The sequence below is a fragment of the Theobroma cacao genome, chromosome 2 (genome assembly GCF_053813885.1).
Source record: "Theobroma cacao isolate CCN51 chromosome 2, ASM5381388v1, whole genome shotgun sequence".
NCBI lineage: Eukaryota > Viridiplantae > Streptophyta > Magnoliopsida > Malvales > Malvaceae > Theobroma > Theobroma cacao.
The window spans coordinates 42395833-42415399 of NC_142640.1; the positions used below are offsets into that span (position 1 = coordinate 42395833).

The following is a 19567-nucleotide window of genomic DNA, read 5'->3' on the forward strand; positions in this document are numbered from 1 at the left end:
AAATAAGTGAAATACTGATCGTCGAATTCCTTGAGAAAGTCAGACCATGTCAAAGGAGTAGTGGAACGGGACTTCACCGAATTTCATCAGGTACGAGCCCTCTTCTCTAGCAATCTTGTAGCCACCAATAGCTTCATATCATCATCCAACCTCATATTAGAGAGTGTCTCTTAAACTTGATTAACCTAGTCTTTGGCCACGGTGGCATCCAACTCACTCATGAAAGAAACACAACCCAATTGTCTAGCCTCCTTCAACTTCTTAGAAATGGATACATCATGTACTGATGGAACTGAAAGAGTAACTGGAGGCACTATAGGTGGAGCCTGACCAGTCTGAGCTTGACCAGCCATTACGGTAAAGAAAGCTGCCAATGCCTGTGCTGCCTCAGTAGGCATGGCGGGAATACCAGTAGGTGACGGAGGATGTGGAGGATGTAGAGGAGTCTCGATCTGCTCAGCAGCAGGTGCTGCCCGAATGGTAGACGCAGTCGATTCTTCCCCTACTGCATCCAGCTGACGACGTTGACAACGACTTTTTCCCCTCCCAACCGATCTAGTGAGATGTGGGCGTCTGTGTCGATGAGGCATAATAATCTATAAGAGAAAACGAGCAAGTTTAGGGAACCTTAGGCTCTATATGCAAATGTATGCATTCTATTCAACCAACCTAACTTAATCTAGGGTCACTCTGATATTGTAAATTTTTTTTTAAACCACTTTAAAACTAAAAACTCTTATTTTTAAAACCAAAAGCTCTGATACTAATCGAATTGTCATGACCTGGTACCCCCCTCGAGCCCGTGACAACCGCCGAGGTACCCCGATAGACACTTATTTTCGAAAATGCCAATTGGGACCCCGCAAGGCTTAATATCAATATCTCATTTCCCTCGTGAGTAACCGTTGCCGAAAATCATGTTTTAGAAGATTTTAAGCTGTTTCCAACTCAAAACAAATAAAATAATAATTTCCATCTCACAGGAGTATTTTAGTTATTTTTTTCTAAAAATTTCGAAACCGGCTAAAATGTAATATACGAGTACAAAACATATAATTCATAATCAAAAGTGAGTTTTAAAGTCTAAAATCTTCATTTAAAACGAAATTTCGATTATTTGGATCTAATAAGAAAATAAAAGAAATGTTAAGTAAAATATTCTATTTTCTTATAAAATAATATTTTTAGAGTTATACGCAAATAATTTTTGTAGCGTAAAAGTTAAATAAATTCATACATACTGTAATACAGTAAGCCAAAGTATTTAATTTAATTTACAATAATAAATGGGCCCCCGAATAAACAACAGTAAATAGGACTATAAACCTATAGTTTGAAGAATGCAAACCTAACGGTAGTCCTCGATGAGATCAGCTATTTACAGTCTAATCTGAGCCTGAAATGGAGGGAAAGAATGGTGGTGAGATTATAAAATCCCAGTGAGTAAACAAACATCATTCAAAAGATCTAAAGTCCGAGTAAAAGAAGACTATTAAAACATTTCATCCAAATAAGTTTTTCATAACATAAGTATTCATTTCATTTAAATAGTCAACATGGCTTATGAGTATTTTAAAAAAAACTTAGCTTCTGCCAAAATCATTCTCGAGAATACCTTGGCCGAGGCATCTTACCGAGTCCTCTAAGATTGTAAAAATTTCGTATACACGAAAACATACTTTTAGTTTGAAAAACACAGCTGTTCCTTGGCGTTAGCGGAGTTCATCGCACAAGGTGGTTCGGCGTGACGTGGACTCTAACCATACCTCAGGAGATACCCTACGCGCCTCTCCGACCGAGGTACATATTTATATCTGGATTTTGTGCCCCTCTAATAGGCTGGTCCACAGAATCCGCCCACTACAGCAAGCTAAACCCACCATATAATAAAATTTTAACAGTATAACAAAGCTAATATAATACTACCCAGCCTGCAAGGGTAAAATAAAATAATTCATACAATTCATAAAACACAGCCCAACCAGTCATGCCAACACAATAACAATATAACATAAGCCATCAATTTCCAATCATAAATTTACAACATACCGGTGGTCTCCAATTACTCTATTTTCAAAATCGTTATTTCGTTTCAAGACAATTTATAAAGTCTTTTCATTTAAACACATTTTGTATACAAAACATAAAAATTTACCATTTGAACTCATTTTCATAAAATTCACCAAAACTGAATAAAAACATACTTTAAATAATTAAAATGAGGGTAAGGTTACTCACAATGTCTAGAGTGGGGATTTTCGAAATACTCAGACTACTGGTCCTTGGGTACAATTCCCTTGCCTTTATCGGAGGACTCACCACCTTGACACAATACAAAATCGAGAAATTCACCACATTGGTATTAAATTGAAATTAAACTAATTTAGACTACTAATGCATGATATGGAATGTAAAATGTCCGATTAATCGCTTAAATGTAATATTCGACCTAAGTCACACTATACTCGGTCTAATCGGCTAAAATCTCCAATATAATTCCAAATCAATTCTTTTCACTTTTTACACTCCAATTATACCTAAATTACCTCAGTGACTGTGAATGAGATTCAATTTATCAGTCTTAGGTCAATAATCACACATGTCTATACATTGAGAAAAATTCAAATTTTCACACCAAAATTTCCCATTTAATTTCTAGCCTCACCAAACATCAAATATCACCAAAATATCATGAAATATCATCAATTTCAGCCTCAATATTCTCCCTAGAAAATTCGGCCTCTTATGGGTAATGGGAGAAAATGAATTTTTTTCTTGTTGTTTTGTTTCTAAATATGCTAAACTAACTAAAAACACTAACATAACTTAGAATCAAATCAATCCAACTTCATTCTCTCTCCATACCCATTTGGTCAGCCATGAATTCATCATGAAAACATAAAATTTAATCATGAAAAATAAGGAGAAATGCATGGGAAAGGTAGATCACAAGTTAAAATCAAGAAATTTTACCTTTGATTGCTTAATTCCTTGAAATCCCACACTTTTTCTTCAATTTTCCCACCTAGGTTTTGTGTTTTTCCTTTCCTCTCTTTGTTCTTACTATGGCCGGCCACATGAAGAGAAAATGGGATAAATATGGGCTGATTTTTATAGAAAATAATAAAATATCCTTACTTGACACATGTCACATGCTTATTAGTCCATTTTTTTTTTTATACTTTAATAATTATGCTTCCATTCTCCACCACATGATTAGTCAAAGGTCAAAATGAGGATAAGGGAAGACCATGTGCTGGACAAGTGTCCTGGTGGTGAAAAATTACGATTTTGCCCCTATGGTGGTAAAATTACCATTTTACCCCTATGCTCCGAAAAATACCAGGATTATAATTTTTCACTTTCAACCTCAAATTATACTCCAATAAGTCAAATATGATCAAAATCTTTCAAAAAAACTCCCATTTTGTCCTCAAGTGGCAAAATTACCATTTTACCCCTAGATAGCGAAATTTCCAATTTGACTCCAATTCGATCCTCGAACTCCAAATCACCATTTTAAGTCATTCTGAGACTTTAAAATTCTCAATTTCACCTTAAATTCTCTATTTGACCTAGTTCGAAGCTTAGTTCAACTTAGTTATACTATTAAGTACATTATCGGCTTTTAACGATTTTCGGGGCTTTCCTAGCATGCAAACATGCTATCCATCATAGGCATGTCATGACAAGTATTTTATAAGGTCAGGCTTTACAACATATCATTCTATCCATGTGACTCTTATGTGACATGTTGACATGTCATAATGGATAACATGTCATGATTACATCAATGTCATGCTAATGTCATATGGATATAAAATGACAATGGATATTTTGATTAATAACAATTAGTCAACTATTAGTTATAAAGGCTTATTTGACCCAAAATAAAAATATAAAGGTTTAATTGAACATAATAGAAGAATAATGACTTATTTGAATTTTCTTAAATAGTTTAGAAACTTTTTTGAGAATTTTACCAAAAAGTTATTAAATTTTAAGCTAGTATTACAACTGCTAAGTATTTTGTTATTACTTGAATGATACCAAAATTTAGTTATAATCAAATCTAATAATTACATGGAATAATGTTAAATTATTTGTTGATAGACATTCTCATAAGAAATGTAATAATAAATTTTGCTAATCAGAAGTCAATCATTAACACTTGAAACTGTTAATCGTTACAAATGTTTGTTCTGTTTGAGTGGAAACACACTTTCAACTATAAAATCACATGATAAAGTTATTATTTTATTTTCTTTCTACTTCTCAACCGAGTAAGGTTTATTATGCGTTGTCTTTTTCTTTTTTTTTTTATAACACCGTTTTTCATATATAATATATGTAAATTAAATTCATAACTTTGTATTTGATCAAATTCTACCATTTGTTACTATGTTATTAGTTGAATAATACTATAACGACATAATATCTAAAAAAGCCCCTAAACTATTCAGGAAAATTTAAATAAGCCTTCATAAATTTATTACGTTCAATCAAGCCCTTATACTTTTATTTTGAGCCAAATAAGCTTTTATACTTTTATTTTGAATCAAATAAGCTCTTATGACTAATGATTGACTTAGCGAAAATGTCATTTGTCATTTTATATCGCATAGTGCTAATGTGGTATACTAACATATCTAATTGATAATAATATGACATATTGATATATCATAATTGATATTGACATGACATGTTAATTTCGCATGATAACATGACCATATGACATTTTTTACTCTTCACATTAATGCCATGCCCGTGCGATGTGGATACAAAATGACAAGTAGCATTTTAACTAATGACAAGTAGCATTTTAACTAATGACAATTAATAAATCATTAATCATAAGGGCTTATTTGATTCCAAATAGAAGTACAAGGATTTGATTGAATGCAATAAAAGAATAATAGCTTATTTGAATTTTCTTGAATAGTTTATGAATTTATTTAAGCATTATGCATACCAAAATATATTAAGATTCCTTAATAAGATCCTATTGTGTTTTAATTAAATTATTGAAAAAAAAAGGTAAAAGAATGATCACCTGCATTTGTTGACGTTTCAATTTAATTATTTATGAGTGAAATTTGGAACCTGAACACTTTATTAATATATTTAAATGAGAAAAAAATTGTATCTAGTGATTTAATCACAATATGATTTTAAAATCAAGTGATAAAGTTGCTATTTTCTTTCTTTTGTATTTTTTAGCCGAATTAAAGCTCATTACGTGCAATCTTTTCTTTGATTTTTTTTCCAATGCCTACCTCTTTTAATACATAATAAAAATTGATTAAATTTAGAATTAGTATTACAAGTGCTAATCATTTTTTTTGGGTATAGTGCTATTTGTTTTGTTATTATTTGAATGATACCATAATTCGGTTGTTTAATTAGTTGTCGACAACATTGTCACACTAAATTTAGCAATAAATTTCACTATTCAAAACTTAATCATTAATGATTGGAATGTTGGATTCTATTTGAGTGAAAACACACTTTCAACTTTTAACTATAATAACGTACATTTAATACAACAGAAAAACGATAACAATAAAATTATATGATAAAGCTATTATTTACTTTTTCTTCTACTTCTCAATTAAGTAAAGTTCGTTATGTGTCGTTTTTATTTTCTTTTTTGGTAACATCAATTTTAATACATAATACATATAAATTAACTTCATAACTAACTTTGTATTTGATCAATAAAAGAATGATTGTTTTTATTTGTTGACATTTGCGTTTAATATATGAGTGAAATTTAAAATTTGAATATTTTATTAAAATATATAAATGAAGAAAATGATATCGTGTAATTTAATCATAATATGATTTTTAAAGTTACGTGATAAATTTGTTATTTTCTTTTTTTTTATTTACTTTTGAATGGAGTAAAAGCTGATTAAGCGCCGTCTTTTGTTTTCATTTTTTGCAATGTGTACCTCTTTTAATACATAATAAAATTTGTTTAAATTTAGAATTAGTATTACAACAGCTAATAATTAGCTTGGAATAATGTTGAATTAGTTATTGACAGACAATATAGGAAAATTTTAATAATAAATTTTAACATTCAAAACTATAACAGCATTTGAAAAGAAAGTAGTGTTTCCGTAGCACATTTTGTGATATTGCCAGAAAAAACTGATGTCTGTTCACATAGCCAGCAAATTGTGCATTGGATCTTCAAGGCCCCCTTGGAATTTTCCTTTTTCTTTTAACAACTTTCCAGTGTTTTCCTTGAGAGGGAAAAGTGAAAAGATAGACACAACCATTCTTATCTCTTGTCAAAGCTACCATATATAGTTTTCATTTACAGAAGAATCTGCTCTGGTCCTTAATTAGACCTTTAGTTAGGTACACCAACAAAAACTCTCTCCTTATAGTAAGTACATCTCGATTCTGTCATTCATAATTCCGAGATTTTCTGCCTTTTAAGGCTTTTTTTTTTTTGTTTTCATTCCCTTTGCAGAAAATCCGACAGTTTCGTGGGAATTAGAGTACCTTGCACCTCCCTCCCCTCTATATATACATATCCACATTCTACAAGCCCTGCACTGGGTCCCTAATAATTTAACTTTCGAAAATTACTTTCATTTCGTTTTCAAATACTATTGCACAAGCCAAGATGGTGGTCGGCTTTGAGAAGGCAGCTTCCGCTACCAAATCCGTCATGTCATCCGGCAAAAAGACGCCTGCTACTCTCTCCTCGGACTCTGTCATCAACTTTGCTCGGTGAGTGCATCGCCCGCATTTATATCTTTGACAATGGCATGTTTTTTGTTTCCCTTTCCATGGGGTTGTGACTGTTACATTAGTATTCCACTTTATTTAATAATCCTAACACTCCACTCCAATATTGTTTGCATAGTAATCCTATTTTGATGCATTCAAGGAGATATATTTATATACACAGACGTAGATATCGTATATGCTTTAGCTAGCTTTCAGATTATTGCCTGTCAAAGCGATGGAATTTTTTTCATACAGTGGTGATCCTACGATGTACCATTCATACTGGAGCAAGTTGGGAGACAGGTGTACGATGGTGATCCCCGGCAATGATTTGATGAGCTACTTCAGCGACGCGGGGAACTTGTGCTGGTTTTTTATGCCAGAGCTGGATCATGCCGTCAGGAGATTGCACCGTGTGGTTGGGAATGCGGTCGCTGATGATGATCGATTCATCGTGGTGGGAACTGGCTCAACCCAGCTCTTCCAGGCCTTGCTCTATGCTCTCTCTTCTCCTGATGAGCCTGAGCCCATCAGTGTGGTAGCCGCTGCCCCTTTCTACTCGGTAATAAGCCTGTGCTCTGATACAATTGTAACCGTTGATTTTGGTTGACTTCAATATTTGACTCTTTTTTTGCCCTTTTCTTGTCTACTTTTTTTTGCTACTACCCTCAGATTAGTCAAATCAATGTCGACTTCTCTCCTCTTGTATTTGTTAGGCTCTCATCTTTCACTGGGGCTGTTTCAGGGACGGGCCATGGTTTGCGGGTTTTCTAGTTTAATTCTCTGGCAATCGAAACTTTTTCCATTAAAGCAGTTGGTTGCATTTTTAAATGACATTGGGAAACGTTTGCGCATGCAGTTGTCAAGGGAATAGACAAATTACTGGGAAAGAAATGGGACAAAGGGACAAACATGTTTTCTTAAACTCATAGGATTTAGAAACAACTATCGAACATAGGCACGCAGCATTGTTTTGGATCTCAGGGCTAACATGGTAACATGGGCATGTCTAGTTTTAGAAGCATGTAGCGAGTCAACCCCAGATTCTCTACGGCCTGGTTCCATACTTGGTAGACAGAGTCACTTTCGGCATTTTCTGCACCAATTTGATGAGAAAAAATCATTAATGGGCTAGCTTAATCACGAATTAGCAGGCACTAGGATTCATTAGTGACTGTTTGCGGAAGAGTTAGTAACCTAATAAATAATTAGTTGTCCAAGCATAAACAATTCAAACAAAAATTTAAGCAGTTTTTGAGATACAAAGGCAGACATCTAGCATGTTACTCACTTTTTCCAGAGACCATAAAGAACTTTTGCAAATGATCATTAACATGCTCTGCATGCACGTTGTCATGTGTCTGACGTCTCTAATTTCTTCAAAAGATTATCATCCCATCCCACGCAATCATGAAGTTTAACTTAGTGCTGTCAAAACCATATCCTTTTGCTCTTGCTTCGTAACCCCATGTTTACTAAAGTTTACCTTGATTGCAGTCATATCCGGAGGAGACGGAGTTCCTGCGCTCAGGGCTGTACAAATGGGCAGGTGATGCATACTCCTTTGATAAAGATGGACCTTACATAGAGGTGGTCACTTCACCCAACAACCCTGATGGCGCAATTCGAGAAGCTGTGGTGAATCGCGAAGGTGGCAAACTTGTTTATGACCTAGCTTACTACTGGCCTCAATACACGCCCATTACTCATAGGGCTGACTACGATGTTATGCTCTTTACCTTCTCCAAAGCCACGGGACATGCTGGCTCTCGCATTGGGTTAGCATCTCATGCCATGATATGGTCTAGGAAAATAATTCAATCTTTTTCTGCGGAACATATATATATTTTGACTACTTTCTAACCTTTTATTCTGCAGTTGGGCTATTGTTAAGAATAAAGAAGTAGCCACCAAGATGGTTAAGTTCATAGAGCTGAGCAGCATTGGGGTATCCAAAGAATCCCAGCTCCGGGCTGCGAAAATTCTAGGAGTGATCAGCGACGACTGCCAGGATTCTGGGCCTAACAAAGAAGAAACTTTATTTGAATATGGACAGCGCCTCTTGTCTGAAAGATGGGAAAGGCTGCGGGAAGTGGTTGAACGTAATGGAGTTTTCAGTCTGCCCAAGTACCCGCAAGATTATTGCAACTTCAGTGGAAAATACACTGATCCCAGCCCTGGTAATGCACCATAAGATTTAATTGCATCATTTGCATACTAGCTAACTTCATCGATCCTGGGCTCACTATAAAAATTATATTAACATAGTTTGCTTCTTTTTCTCATGCAGCCTTTGCATGGTTGAGGAGCAAGGAAGGCTTGAACTGCGACAATCTCTTGAGAGAGCATAACATAGTCACAAGGGGCGGGACGACTTTTGGTGTTGGATCCAAGTATACTAGGATTAGCATGCTGAGTCCTGATGAGGAGTTTAACCTATTCTTGGAGAGGTTGTCAGCCATCAAAGGGACCGGCAAAGGAAATTGTTATTGATAAAAGGCTGAGGGAGAAATTAAAAAGTCTTTGATGATCGTGGGTGTATATGGTAATGAAACCTTATGGTACATGGAACGCATTTAGACTTTAGTCTTTAGGAATTGAGAATGCTTATTGTGGTAGCTTGAGTGGAAAAAGAGAGAGAGAGAGAGACAGTAATTTATTTGTTTATTTATTTTTTAAAAAGAGTGAGTAATTTATTTACAATCCTCTTATGGTTTCAACGGTTGACGCTATCTATATATGATAGCCAGTTTCAAGTATTTTATGTAGCTTATTTAATGATAAGCAATTCAATATGTTTTTCTTCAGGATACTGTCCTGCAAAATTTATTTGTACTTGATTAGTAGACACATAAGCTTGGAAATTGTCTCGCTTGGGTTAAACATCACGATATAATCGGCAGAAAGTATGTGATGGAAACACTGTGATTTCAAGCATAAAATATTTGAATTGTACCTCAAAGGCAAAGGTGAATCGATCATAACATTCTTCATTCTGCGATTAAAAGTCAACTTATTCTGACGGTTTCCGCAATTTATCCTTTAAGGCAAAGTTAAGGATGCAGTAGCGTAATCTAGGAGAAATCTCACCACTAGACAAATCAAACACAGCTCCAAATTGTTCATGGCAGAGCTGTCTGGAATTTTAAAGGTCATGAGCATGCAATTCAAGCGAGAAAGAGCAAGCCCAGTCAACTATTTTCCCTCCAAGGTCCTGGGAGCAGTCAAAATAAGATTAAATTCAAATTTGTCACTTTATTATGCTATAATATTAAATTTTGTTATCGTATTTCAATTTATTAAATTTTACATTATATTTTTTATTTTGTTGATTTTTTTATTAAAAAAAAAGGAAAATTGAAATATTTCATAGAAGATTCCGCTAATATAATTAACAATTTTCATCAATTTTATTATTTTGTCCGAAACAAAAACGGTGAAATTCAAGTAAGATGAATCTCAATATATATGAACCCAAAGTACAGTGACAAAATTTGACTATATTGTGGAAGCTTTCATGGTGCTTCACCTTGAAATTTTCTTCAGCGGAGGTCATGTTCAATATTTCAACTCCTGACAAATGCAGAAACTGAGATTAGCGTGGAAAAGCTCCAATTTGAATCACAGCCCATCCAATAAGAAATTCTGGAAGCAGTAATGAGAGTTTCCAGCCAGCTTTAGTAACTCACCACCTCAAAATTCTTTTTACCAATGTCGAAGTGCTTCCGTTTTGCGTATAAACGCCTTCTATGAGTTGGATTTAATTTTTAGGGAAAAATGGAAGGGACTAATGTAGGGTTCAGGTAAGTTCAAAAGTATGAGTATTGCCCATTGAGGCAACCCAATTAGGCTATTTTTTAGCCCACTCCAAAGATACTCGTCTTAAACGAACCCAGTGGAAAACACATTCAAACAATAAATCATTGACAAAAAGGAAGAAGAAAGTTCACAGTATTCAATTTGTAATTTAATAAAAAAAAAATAAAGGGTGACGTAAACGTTCTTGGTGATCATAAACTCTTGGACAACTATTAGATAAAACAATTATAATGCACAGACAGTATAACATGAAGCAGAAAAGATTTTTCACCACAAACCACTCTTGCATGCTCTTCACAGGGCTTTGTATATCGACTAGTTTCTGTGTCCTTATGTCCCACTGATTCCAACTCATGAAAACTCAAGGCAATTGCAAATGTGAACATAAAGGAATGGCTATCAAATAAGTCTCAGTTCATACTCGCCAGCCATTGTTATGTACCGTACCCATGGAAGAGCCTGGTAACCACTTTTCTCAATAATCTTCAGATAACGAACCTACAACATCCCAACATCCAAGTTAGGAAAATTACCAAAAGAAAAAAGGTCAAATCAACATGCAAACACTGGAAATTCCAGTAGGTTTAACAGTTCCTATTAGCAGTAAACTCAAACAACAATAATATCATTCTCGGCAATTCCAAAAGCTAAGAGTCATTCATATAGTGCTGCCAAGTGATCATCCTTGACACTTACATTGGATCTCATTGGCAGTTTCCATGGCTACTAGGTAGATGCACTTATATTCATGTAGTTGCATGGTTAGCATGTTTATAATGGATATCTAGCAAGAAGCAAAACCAGCAAGCTGACCAACAGTCTTTTCTCAAAATAATCCTTGAATGAGACAGGAAATGTCTGATCTGCAGTTTATTTATGTTTGATATGCACTGAACATGTTGGTTGCTATCTTCAATCCACTCACCCATCAACAATTCATCACCACCTTGAACACCCCTAAATCTAGACAACTTTAGGGACCACTTTATGGAAAAAGTGCATAACAGATCAACCATAATGATATTTGACAGAGTTTCAGGATAGATAATATGATTGAACAGCCTGTTATATGCTATCTGAAGTATGTTAAATGTTAATATATGACATCTCATTAAAACAGAAGCATCATTGGGTGGCATTCTAAATTCTAATCATAAATATTCATTTCTTGAAAAAATAAACAGTATTAATAATGAGAGTTAAGAAAAGTTTCGTGTTCTCCAAAATTCAGATAGATATTCCAGTTCTTGACTGATGAGAGAGTGAAGAAGAGAGAAGAGAAAGAGTACGAAAAGATTACAGTTTTGTATGCTACTTGACCAAGAGATGAGGAAGAATATAAGATTGACAAAACAGTAAAATTGAGATAAACCAAATAAAGAATCAAGCAATAAATTTTCTGAAGGCACACCTGTATTCCAGAAACAGTAAAATAGGGAATCTCAAACTTCACACGTATAGGAGCTTTTCTCTCTGGAGTCGCCTCTTCATCTGTTATGCTAGGAAGAGTAAACTCTGCCCTCAACATATACTCCTAATATTATGAATTTCAAAATAATAAGTACAATGGCTAGTCAGAGAACTTTTGATAAGTTTGGAGTTAGCAGATGATACCTTGCCACCTGGAAAAGATCTTATTTTCCACATCAAAGCATCACTTTCAGGTGCATATGCTGCAGATCCCATTGATGTCCGCACATTTGGACTGGAAGCATCAGCAGGCACAGGCACCGCAATCTCAACATTTGTTGCAGTACTGTAAAGAACCATTATATCTTCATGAGTGCTTAGTAATCAAACCATAACATAAGCCCACCTAGAGATCTGTGGAATTAAATAACTTAAGAGACTAGTACGTAGGAATAGGGGGAAAAAACCCAGTACCTACGCTCCTTGAACTGACTCCTGGCTTTTACCATAATCTCAACACGGCTTCTTGAATGTTTTTCAACTTGAGCTTCGACCCAGATGAGAGGCTTTACCTGAAAGCAGAAATAATCATCATCACTAATTGTCAGGAAACAAGGAACTGGCAGAAAGTAAGAGGAGGGAGTGAGAATTGAGAAGCAAAAAAGTCAACCTGAGTACTAAGTCTATATGTCATGAGATCAAAGGAGCCATCGGGTGGTATGAAGGATATAGTCCGGTCATTCTCAAATCGGGCAAGACGTACACACCTAGACCAAAGCATTAATGGGAGGGACATTTGCAATGTCAGACTTCAGTAGCTGTTGCACTTAAAGCCAAAAATAAAATAAAATAAAAGTATGAGCAAAACCAGAGTTCAAGCAGAAAAGAGAGATTGGGCTGCATACTGATGAAACTTTATATCCTCCAAATCAATTGCCTTTCCCTTTGTTGCTCGGCCTTGTGCCTCAAGCAATACTCTATCGTTTAGGCCAAGCTTACACTCAGGCATACCACTGAAACAGATAAATTGAATCCAAATATATAAATATAGCTCAGAAAAAGAACTATCCAAAATGAAAGTATACCTTTTATGCCATAAATATCACCACAATACAACTGTTTGGACTATGCACATGAATGTTTGGGCTACCTACTACCCAAATAAAGGATAGACTCGACAAGCATGCATGAACACCGGAATTTTTAGAGCTTTGAGTGTAACATGCATGAATGATATAGCAAACAGAACTTTCAAATAAATGGTGTTGTCAACAAGGAAGCAAAGTAGAGATGGCAAGAAACTGATTCTCACAACCAATTAAGAGTACTTCATTCAGAATTCAGAAAGTTGTATCTTTGAATCCAGGTCTCATATTAATGCTCTACCCCCTTCAATCAGCATCACCTATTTGCATGAATGAAGACCTTTTTTTCTGTTTCATAAAATTCAAATAACACTAACCTTTTATTTACGACTTGGAAATTACAAGGTATTATCACACATTCGCCCTGAAATGCAATATTTGTTGAAATATGGATTTTGCTACATTATACACACTCTTTTATATTGCCAATTTATTAAACATACAATTAATCTATTCACTAAATACTCACCTTCATTCTTAAGTAAAGATAGAGTCCTGAGTTAAACTAAAGCATATTCCCTAAGATGATCACATATTTCCAAACATCAATAGAAAACACACCTCAAATAAGTTCTCATCTTCAACGCCCCAACAACATCTGACCTAATTATTTGTCCATTGCTGTTGACAAGTATGTTCACACTTTCTACCACATCCAAAAACACCTGAGATGAAGAACAAAATCTTCATCAGATAGTTTCTCAAGACATTGATAAATAACTAAAAAGTATTACCATTAAAAAGAAAGCCACCTACTTCATTCTTCTTGTAGTTTATCCCTTCACTCCGCCAAGAGACTGCATTTGTAACAGCCATTGGAGGCCTCTGTGTGACTTCCATCCTATATGCATCGGTCTTGATAAACTCACTAAGTATTTTTGCTTCAGTGTATTGAGGGTAGCCAAAATCCATAATCTCATCAAGTAACTCATACTGGTAAGGACATAAAAAATAGCCAATTATAAACTCTTTTAGCATAAATTACATACCATCAAACAACTGATGCTGGAACCATTAAACCTAAAAGAAAAAGAGTTTGATTTCCACATACCACTACTACGAAGTTATCCCTAAGGGATTCCTCTTCCAACTCCTCAAAATAATGCTTAAAGACCTGCAAGATTAATTCAGATCGAAATAAAGAATCAATATTATATGCCTCATTAATTAAACAGCACATCTAACAAATCAACTCAAATATAAAAAATGATAAAAAGGCATGAAACTACAATTACCAAATCACGCTTACATCAACTACACGGTGCAGGAAGAAGAGAAGACTAGCGGCATTGCAATTCTGCCTCGTCGCGGTCATCAAGTACACGTTGCTGTGCTGTATGAACATGTACGTTACTCCATTATCGTACACCACTGGATCTTGTGACTGCGGATCCCCCTGAGAACCAAATTCAACAATAAGCTAACCACTTTGAGCTCTATCAAATTTAAAGCTAATTCGAAGTATCTATCAATCACCTAATTGAAACTTACTATAATAAAGCAATTAGCAGAAGAATTCAATTAATTCTAAACCGGAAAATAAATATTAAATCGAAACTCTGAGATTATAAAAAGGAACCTCTTTTTCGATGAGTTTGGTGAAGAAGCGTTCAGCTTGAGTGGCGGAGACGTCACCACGGTAGTCGCGCCACACCAGAACGCGGCCCTTTATATCTAGAAGAAATAGGGCCGATGCTGCCCCCGCCATTTCTTCCTTTTTTGTTTTTTCTTTGCTGTTGTCCTACGAATCCCTAATAGTTTTGCAGATCAGATCGGCGTGATTCACGGTTTTCTTAAGATCTGATTGAATCAGAGCCGTGGATTGATGCGAGAGGAAAGATCTAAAGGAAGGAAGTGTAAAGTTGGCCGAGCTTGTTGAAGACGAACCATAATTTGAAAATGTTCATTAACGATCTCCCCAGAGTAATTATTTATCGTTTCTATTGGAGATTTTAAATGGAAGAACGGTGACCCGGTTAGAGAGCTCGATCCTGCAATACCTGCCTTCTTTGCCAAATGCTTAGAATATGTAAAACGGCGCCGCTTTACAGCCTTTACTTCGTTGAAATCTCACGCGCCAATGCTGTTTTTTTTTAATTTATTATTTTTAACTTTTTTACAATTTTCTCCCTTCAATGAGATTTTCCTTTTTTTCTTCAGTTATTTATAATATAGAGGCTATTTTTGTGATTTTGTTCATTTAAAAAATTTGTCAACTGAATTTATAAATATTTTGATGAGATAATTTTAACTGTCCCTTTTACATTTCTTTTATAAATAATAAAAAGTAAAAAAAGATTGAAATTCGAACTTCTTAAAAAAGATTTTCGCAAGCAAAAGGCAAGACACAGGAATCAGAAAACTGGAATGGCCAATTTTCTGGTATGTGGCTCCGGGTATTGGCGCATGGAAATAGACACCACCCCAAAATAATTACATAGTTCTGTCTAAATGTGCTACAATGAAATTTCTTTCCCAGTATCCTTCTTCTAAAAAAAAAAAAAAAAGGCTTTGATGGAACATAGAAATGAACAGCCAGCTATATATTTGTTATTCTATTGTTGGCATGTTTAATGTAAATTGCCCCTTAGTACACACAAGATATTTCTACATTGGACTGCTTTCATCTTCCATTGAATAGCCCACTGAAAACTTGGCTACTCCCTCCGAGTGATGCCTCCCACTCTACCGAGGACATCACGATCTGAGAAAGTGTTACAACAATTTCTCTCATTTCTGGTCTGTTAACTGCCTCATCACTCAAGCACCACTCTGCTAGTTCAGCCATCTGCAGCACAATGAATGAAAATTTTCCAATTTTTAAGTCAGGGAAAACGTTTGGCTGACACAAACAAGACTTTATGATTGTGGAGGAAGTCATACTACCTTGTATACATCCTCCATAGGATAGCTGCCTCTAAGATTTCCATCTATGACTTCTTCTAAAGCTGATTCCGAATCGTCTTCTTCGAAGATCTTATTAACCTGACAACGAGGTTAAAAGTATTTAAGCTTGCTTAGTTACAACCAGAAGTGAATAAACCAAACATGTTACATGTGCGTGTGACACTCAGGCTGGAACAAACCGCACATGATATCATGAATAAAGAGTGCCAACAACGATCTCTGCAATGTACTAACTCCTGGCAGAAAATGTCTCTATTCGAAAATGATTTACGTAGCACAGGAAAAAAATGGATTTATATAAATGTTCAAATGCCATTCATTCTAGCAGAGCAAGCCTAGGTGAACTACTTTTTCAACCTTAATTCCACTGTTATTCCAGCTTAGTTTCTCAAATATGTGGATCAATTTACTTACCACTGTTATTAGTGATTTCATTTTGTTTGGCTCCCTGTTGTCACGAACTAGTGCACGTTGACCTGTTATCAGCTCCGCCAGGACCACCCCAAATGCAAACACATCAGTTTTGGGGGTCACTTGCAGCTCCATCACCGATCTTTTCAGCAAAGTATATCAGAAAAGTCATTCTGGAAACACAATTACTGCGGTGTGCGTGTGGAAAATTTGCAGTGGAGACTTTCTTCCAATAAAATATCCTTGGATTATGATTAAGAAATAAAAACATTACTGGTTAGAGTAACTAGACTTACTCAGGGGGAAGGTAGCCTGGAGTTCCAACCAATCGTGTAGCTATTAGATCTTCTTCATTTGTTCGCTCAACAAGCTTTACTAATCCAAAATCTGCCACCTAATTGAATTGTATTCCAGTTACTGTGGGGAGGATGAAGACTTATATAAACCAGAAAATAGGAATAAGAGTTCAATATTTGATTGAAATTGTATAAACTAATTATTTCAGGAATGCCTCCCTGCCTATGTAACAGATCATCCTGGGGAAGTCAAGAAATATCAAGGGAGGTTAAATTTCATGCCTAGAGAAGATTTACCGAAAAAAGATGATTATTCTTACTGAAGTGATCCATATGAACATCATGCCTATAATAAGAAGTTGGACAAAATGCAAAAGTAAGTAGCAATTATGTGTAACAGAAACTGAATTATTGTTAATACCTTTGCTCGTAGCCCCTCATCGAGTAGAATGTTACTGGTCTTTATATCCCTGTGCACATACCGTGCTTTTGTGTGGTCATGAATGTATTCAATGCCTTTTGCAGCATCAAGTGCAATTTGTGTTCTTGCTGTCCAGGAGAGCGGCTGGTGTCCTTTCAGCAAGGGATCATGGAGATGATCATTGAGCGATCCATTCTGGACATACTCATAAACCAAGTAGAGGTGGTCATCCCCACTAGCAAATCCCAATAGCTCTACCTATAAAACATGGATTTTCCTCGCCGTTAGAAAACAAGATGCTTTTCCCAACCAGAGTTTATTCATGTTTACATGGTTTGTTAACTTACCACATTGATGTGATGGATCCTGCATAAGACCTTGAGTTCAGCAAAGAACTCTTTGGATTTGTTAGATTTCATCTTCTTTATTGCAACCTCCTGACGTGTGAAAAGGCGAGTCGTTTGTTAAAACTTTTTGGCTAAAGCATAGTCAAGGAGAAGAAGGGAAAAATTAGCAAAGAAAAGTCGTACCTGCTCTGCCAGTATTCCAAAATACACACATCCATATCCCCCGGTTCCAATTTTCTTAGTTTCATCAAAATGACTTGTAGCCTCTTCAATCTCCTCCAGACTATATATCACCGGTCTTTCTGATTCAAAAGCTGTTACTTCTGTATATGCAAATGCAATATAGATGAGTTAAAATTTCTTAATTTCTTCCTCTCCTACAATGGATTTATCCAAACAGTATATACTCAGTATTTTTAGCTGTCCGTAGCCATATCTTGCTCCTGACCTTCTATGTTTTCCGTGTAAAGCAACTGATTCTGCAAGGAAAATGCTCTGGCACTCAGGCTTTTGGATGGTTTCGGATCTTCCTCGTTAATTTGTTGTGCTTTTTTCCTCCGTATGAGAATGATCAGCAATGCAATCGTTGAAAGTACCGTAAGTGCTGATAATATGACAATAATAATTGTCCACTTAACTCTTCGCCCTGATAATTAACGGCAAAAACAAGGCAATTATAATTAAATTAGCACAAAACAATGGACATTTTGGATCTGCTCAAAGTTCTAATATTAGAATTGCCTCAAGCTTCACCAAAACAACAGTAGTGGTACACATCGTATAGTCAGAAGAGCTTTTGGCAACATATTATTGGAAAAATATGCTCGGATATACTTATTGAACCAAGTGAAAAATGAATGATCGAGGCAGTTCTCATGAAATTTCATGCAAACTTCTCAGGGTGAAAAATATGGGAAACAGGGATATAAATAAGGTTCTATTGCAGACGCTGAAAGTGCAACTCGTGGTTAAAGTTATCAGTTAGCAAACATCAACATGTCAAACAGAGGTTCCACCAACAATAACCTCTATGCGATTGCTTGGATTTTGCTTTGTGACTATGAAGCTGAAAATGTCAAACAAATGAAATGAAACATGGTGTTGAATTCAGATACTACTTACCTTTCTTGGGAGCTGGAATTCGGTCATTTTCCATAGGCACATATAGCACCGAACCCGCAAATATGACATCCGGGTTTCGAGTAAGATTGCCGTTCAACCTCTGTACATCATTTAGGTTAGCAGACAGCAGAGAAGCAATATCTGCTAATACATCGCCCAGCTGAACTGTATACGTTACTATGGTTTCAGAATGACTTTCTAGGCATCCGCATAACAGATGCATAGATACTTTGTTTCCTGTGATAAAACTCCCTTCTTCTCCTCCAACTTCTAGAGCTTGTCCATTGTAAATACGAGCTGAAACTTCCGCAAACGTGTCGTTTTCTTGCACTGTATAGGATGCGTCGTAGAAGTATCCTGTGGTGCCATTACCGATGTCTTCACAAGAACAAGGGACTGGTATAAGGTAATCCTGGTTGTTACCATGGGAAATGGGGCGGAAGGTAGAGGGGTCAACAGAGTAATAGGAGGCAATTTGCTCTTCCTTCAGACCGGAATTGATGTGATATAACAAGGCATCACATTTCTTGATGTCTTGTGAGCAAGGAAAAGAGTACATAGAGACATTGGCCGCACAAATTCTAGCCAGTAGAATTGCCAATAAAGGGAGGGTAATTAGAAGAGGATGGGAAGCCATGGTTATGAGCATGGAAAAATTTTCCAATGACAGAGAGAAAGATGATGACATGAAAATGGAAGAGCCAGAGACTGATGCTCTTTGTTTCTCTGTCTTTACATGTTTGCTAGCTAATTGGTATAGTTTGACAGTTTCCAGGTGGAATGCCCGCTTTTCTTAACATAAAACAGCTTTAACATTCCTGAAAACGACAAAGCCTCTTTGTAAGCAAAGAATTTTGGATATTGTTAATGGGTTTATCTTTAGTGGATTATCGTCGATGCTTACAACATAATTAGTTCGATAAACACCTCCGGCCATGCATG

General features: G+C 35.7%; 3 protein-coding genes across 3 annotated transcripts; 1 reads left to right on the plus strand and 2 right to left on the minus strand.

The window, feature by feature from the left end:
• The first annotated feature begins 6584 nt into the window (after nucleotides 1-6584).
• Nucleotides 6585-9510, plus strand: LOC18609529 (L-tryptophan--pyruvate aminotransferase 1). The gene is made up of 5 exons (XM_007044681.3): nucleotides 6585-6747; nucleotides 7003-7309; nucleotides 8245-8525; nucleotides 8626-8927; nucleotides 9038-9510. Exons 1-5 carry the CDS (start codon nucleotides 6641-6643, stop codon nucleotides 9238-9240), a joined length of 1200 nt encoding a protein of 399 aa, XP_007044743.2. The 5' UTR covers nucleotides 6585-6640; the 3' UTR covers nucleotides 9241-9510.
• Nucleotides 9511-10643: 1133 nt separating this feature from the next.
• Nucleotides 10644-15046, minus strand: LOC18609530 (AP-1 complex subunit mu-2). Its single transcript, XM_007044682.3, has 11 exons — nucleotides 14701-15046; nucleotides 14371-14517; nucleotides 14173-14235; nucleotides 13878-14054; nucleotides 13683-13786; nucleotides 12882-12989; nucleotides 12647-12743; nucleotides 12451-12548; nucleotides 12181-12322; nucleotides 11978-12100; nucleotides 10644-11064 (listed from the first exon to the last, which is right to left on the minus strand). The coding sequence occupies exons 1-11, from the start codon at nucleotides 14827-14829 to the stop codon at nucleotides 10966-10968; spliced, it is 1287 nt and encodes a 428-aa protein (XP_007044744.1). The 5' UTR covers nucleotides 14830-15046; the 3' UTR covers nucleotides 10644-10965.
• A 421-nt stretch (nucleotides 15047-15467) lies between these two features.
• On the minus strand, nucleotides 15468-19405 carry LOC18609531 (lysM domain receptor-like kinase 3). The gene is made up of 9 exons (XM_088803844.1): nucleotides 18626-19405; nucleotides 17952-18149; nucleotides 17687-17826; nucleotides 17504-17593; nucleotides 17157-17414; nucleotides 16736-16833; nucleotides 16443-16581; nucleotides 16008-16106; nucleotides 15468-15909 (listed from the first exon to the last, which is right to left on the minus strand). The coding sequence occupies exons 1-9, from the start codon at nucleotides 19311-19313 to the stop codon at nucleotides 15745-15747; spliced, it is 1875 nt and encodes a 624-aa protein (XP_088659970.1). The 5' UTR covers nucleotides 19314-19405; the 3' UTR covers nucleotides 15468-15744.
• Between the last annotated feature and the right edge of the window lie 162 nt (nucleotides 19406-19567).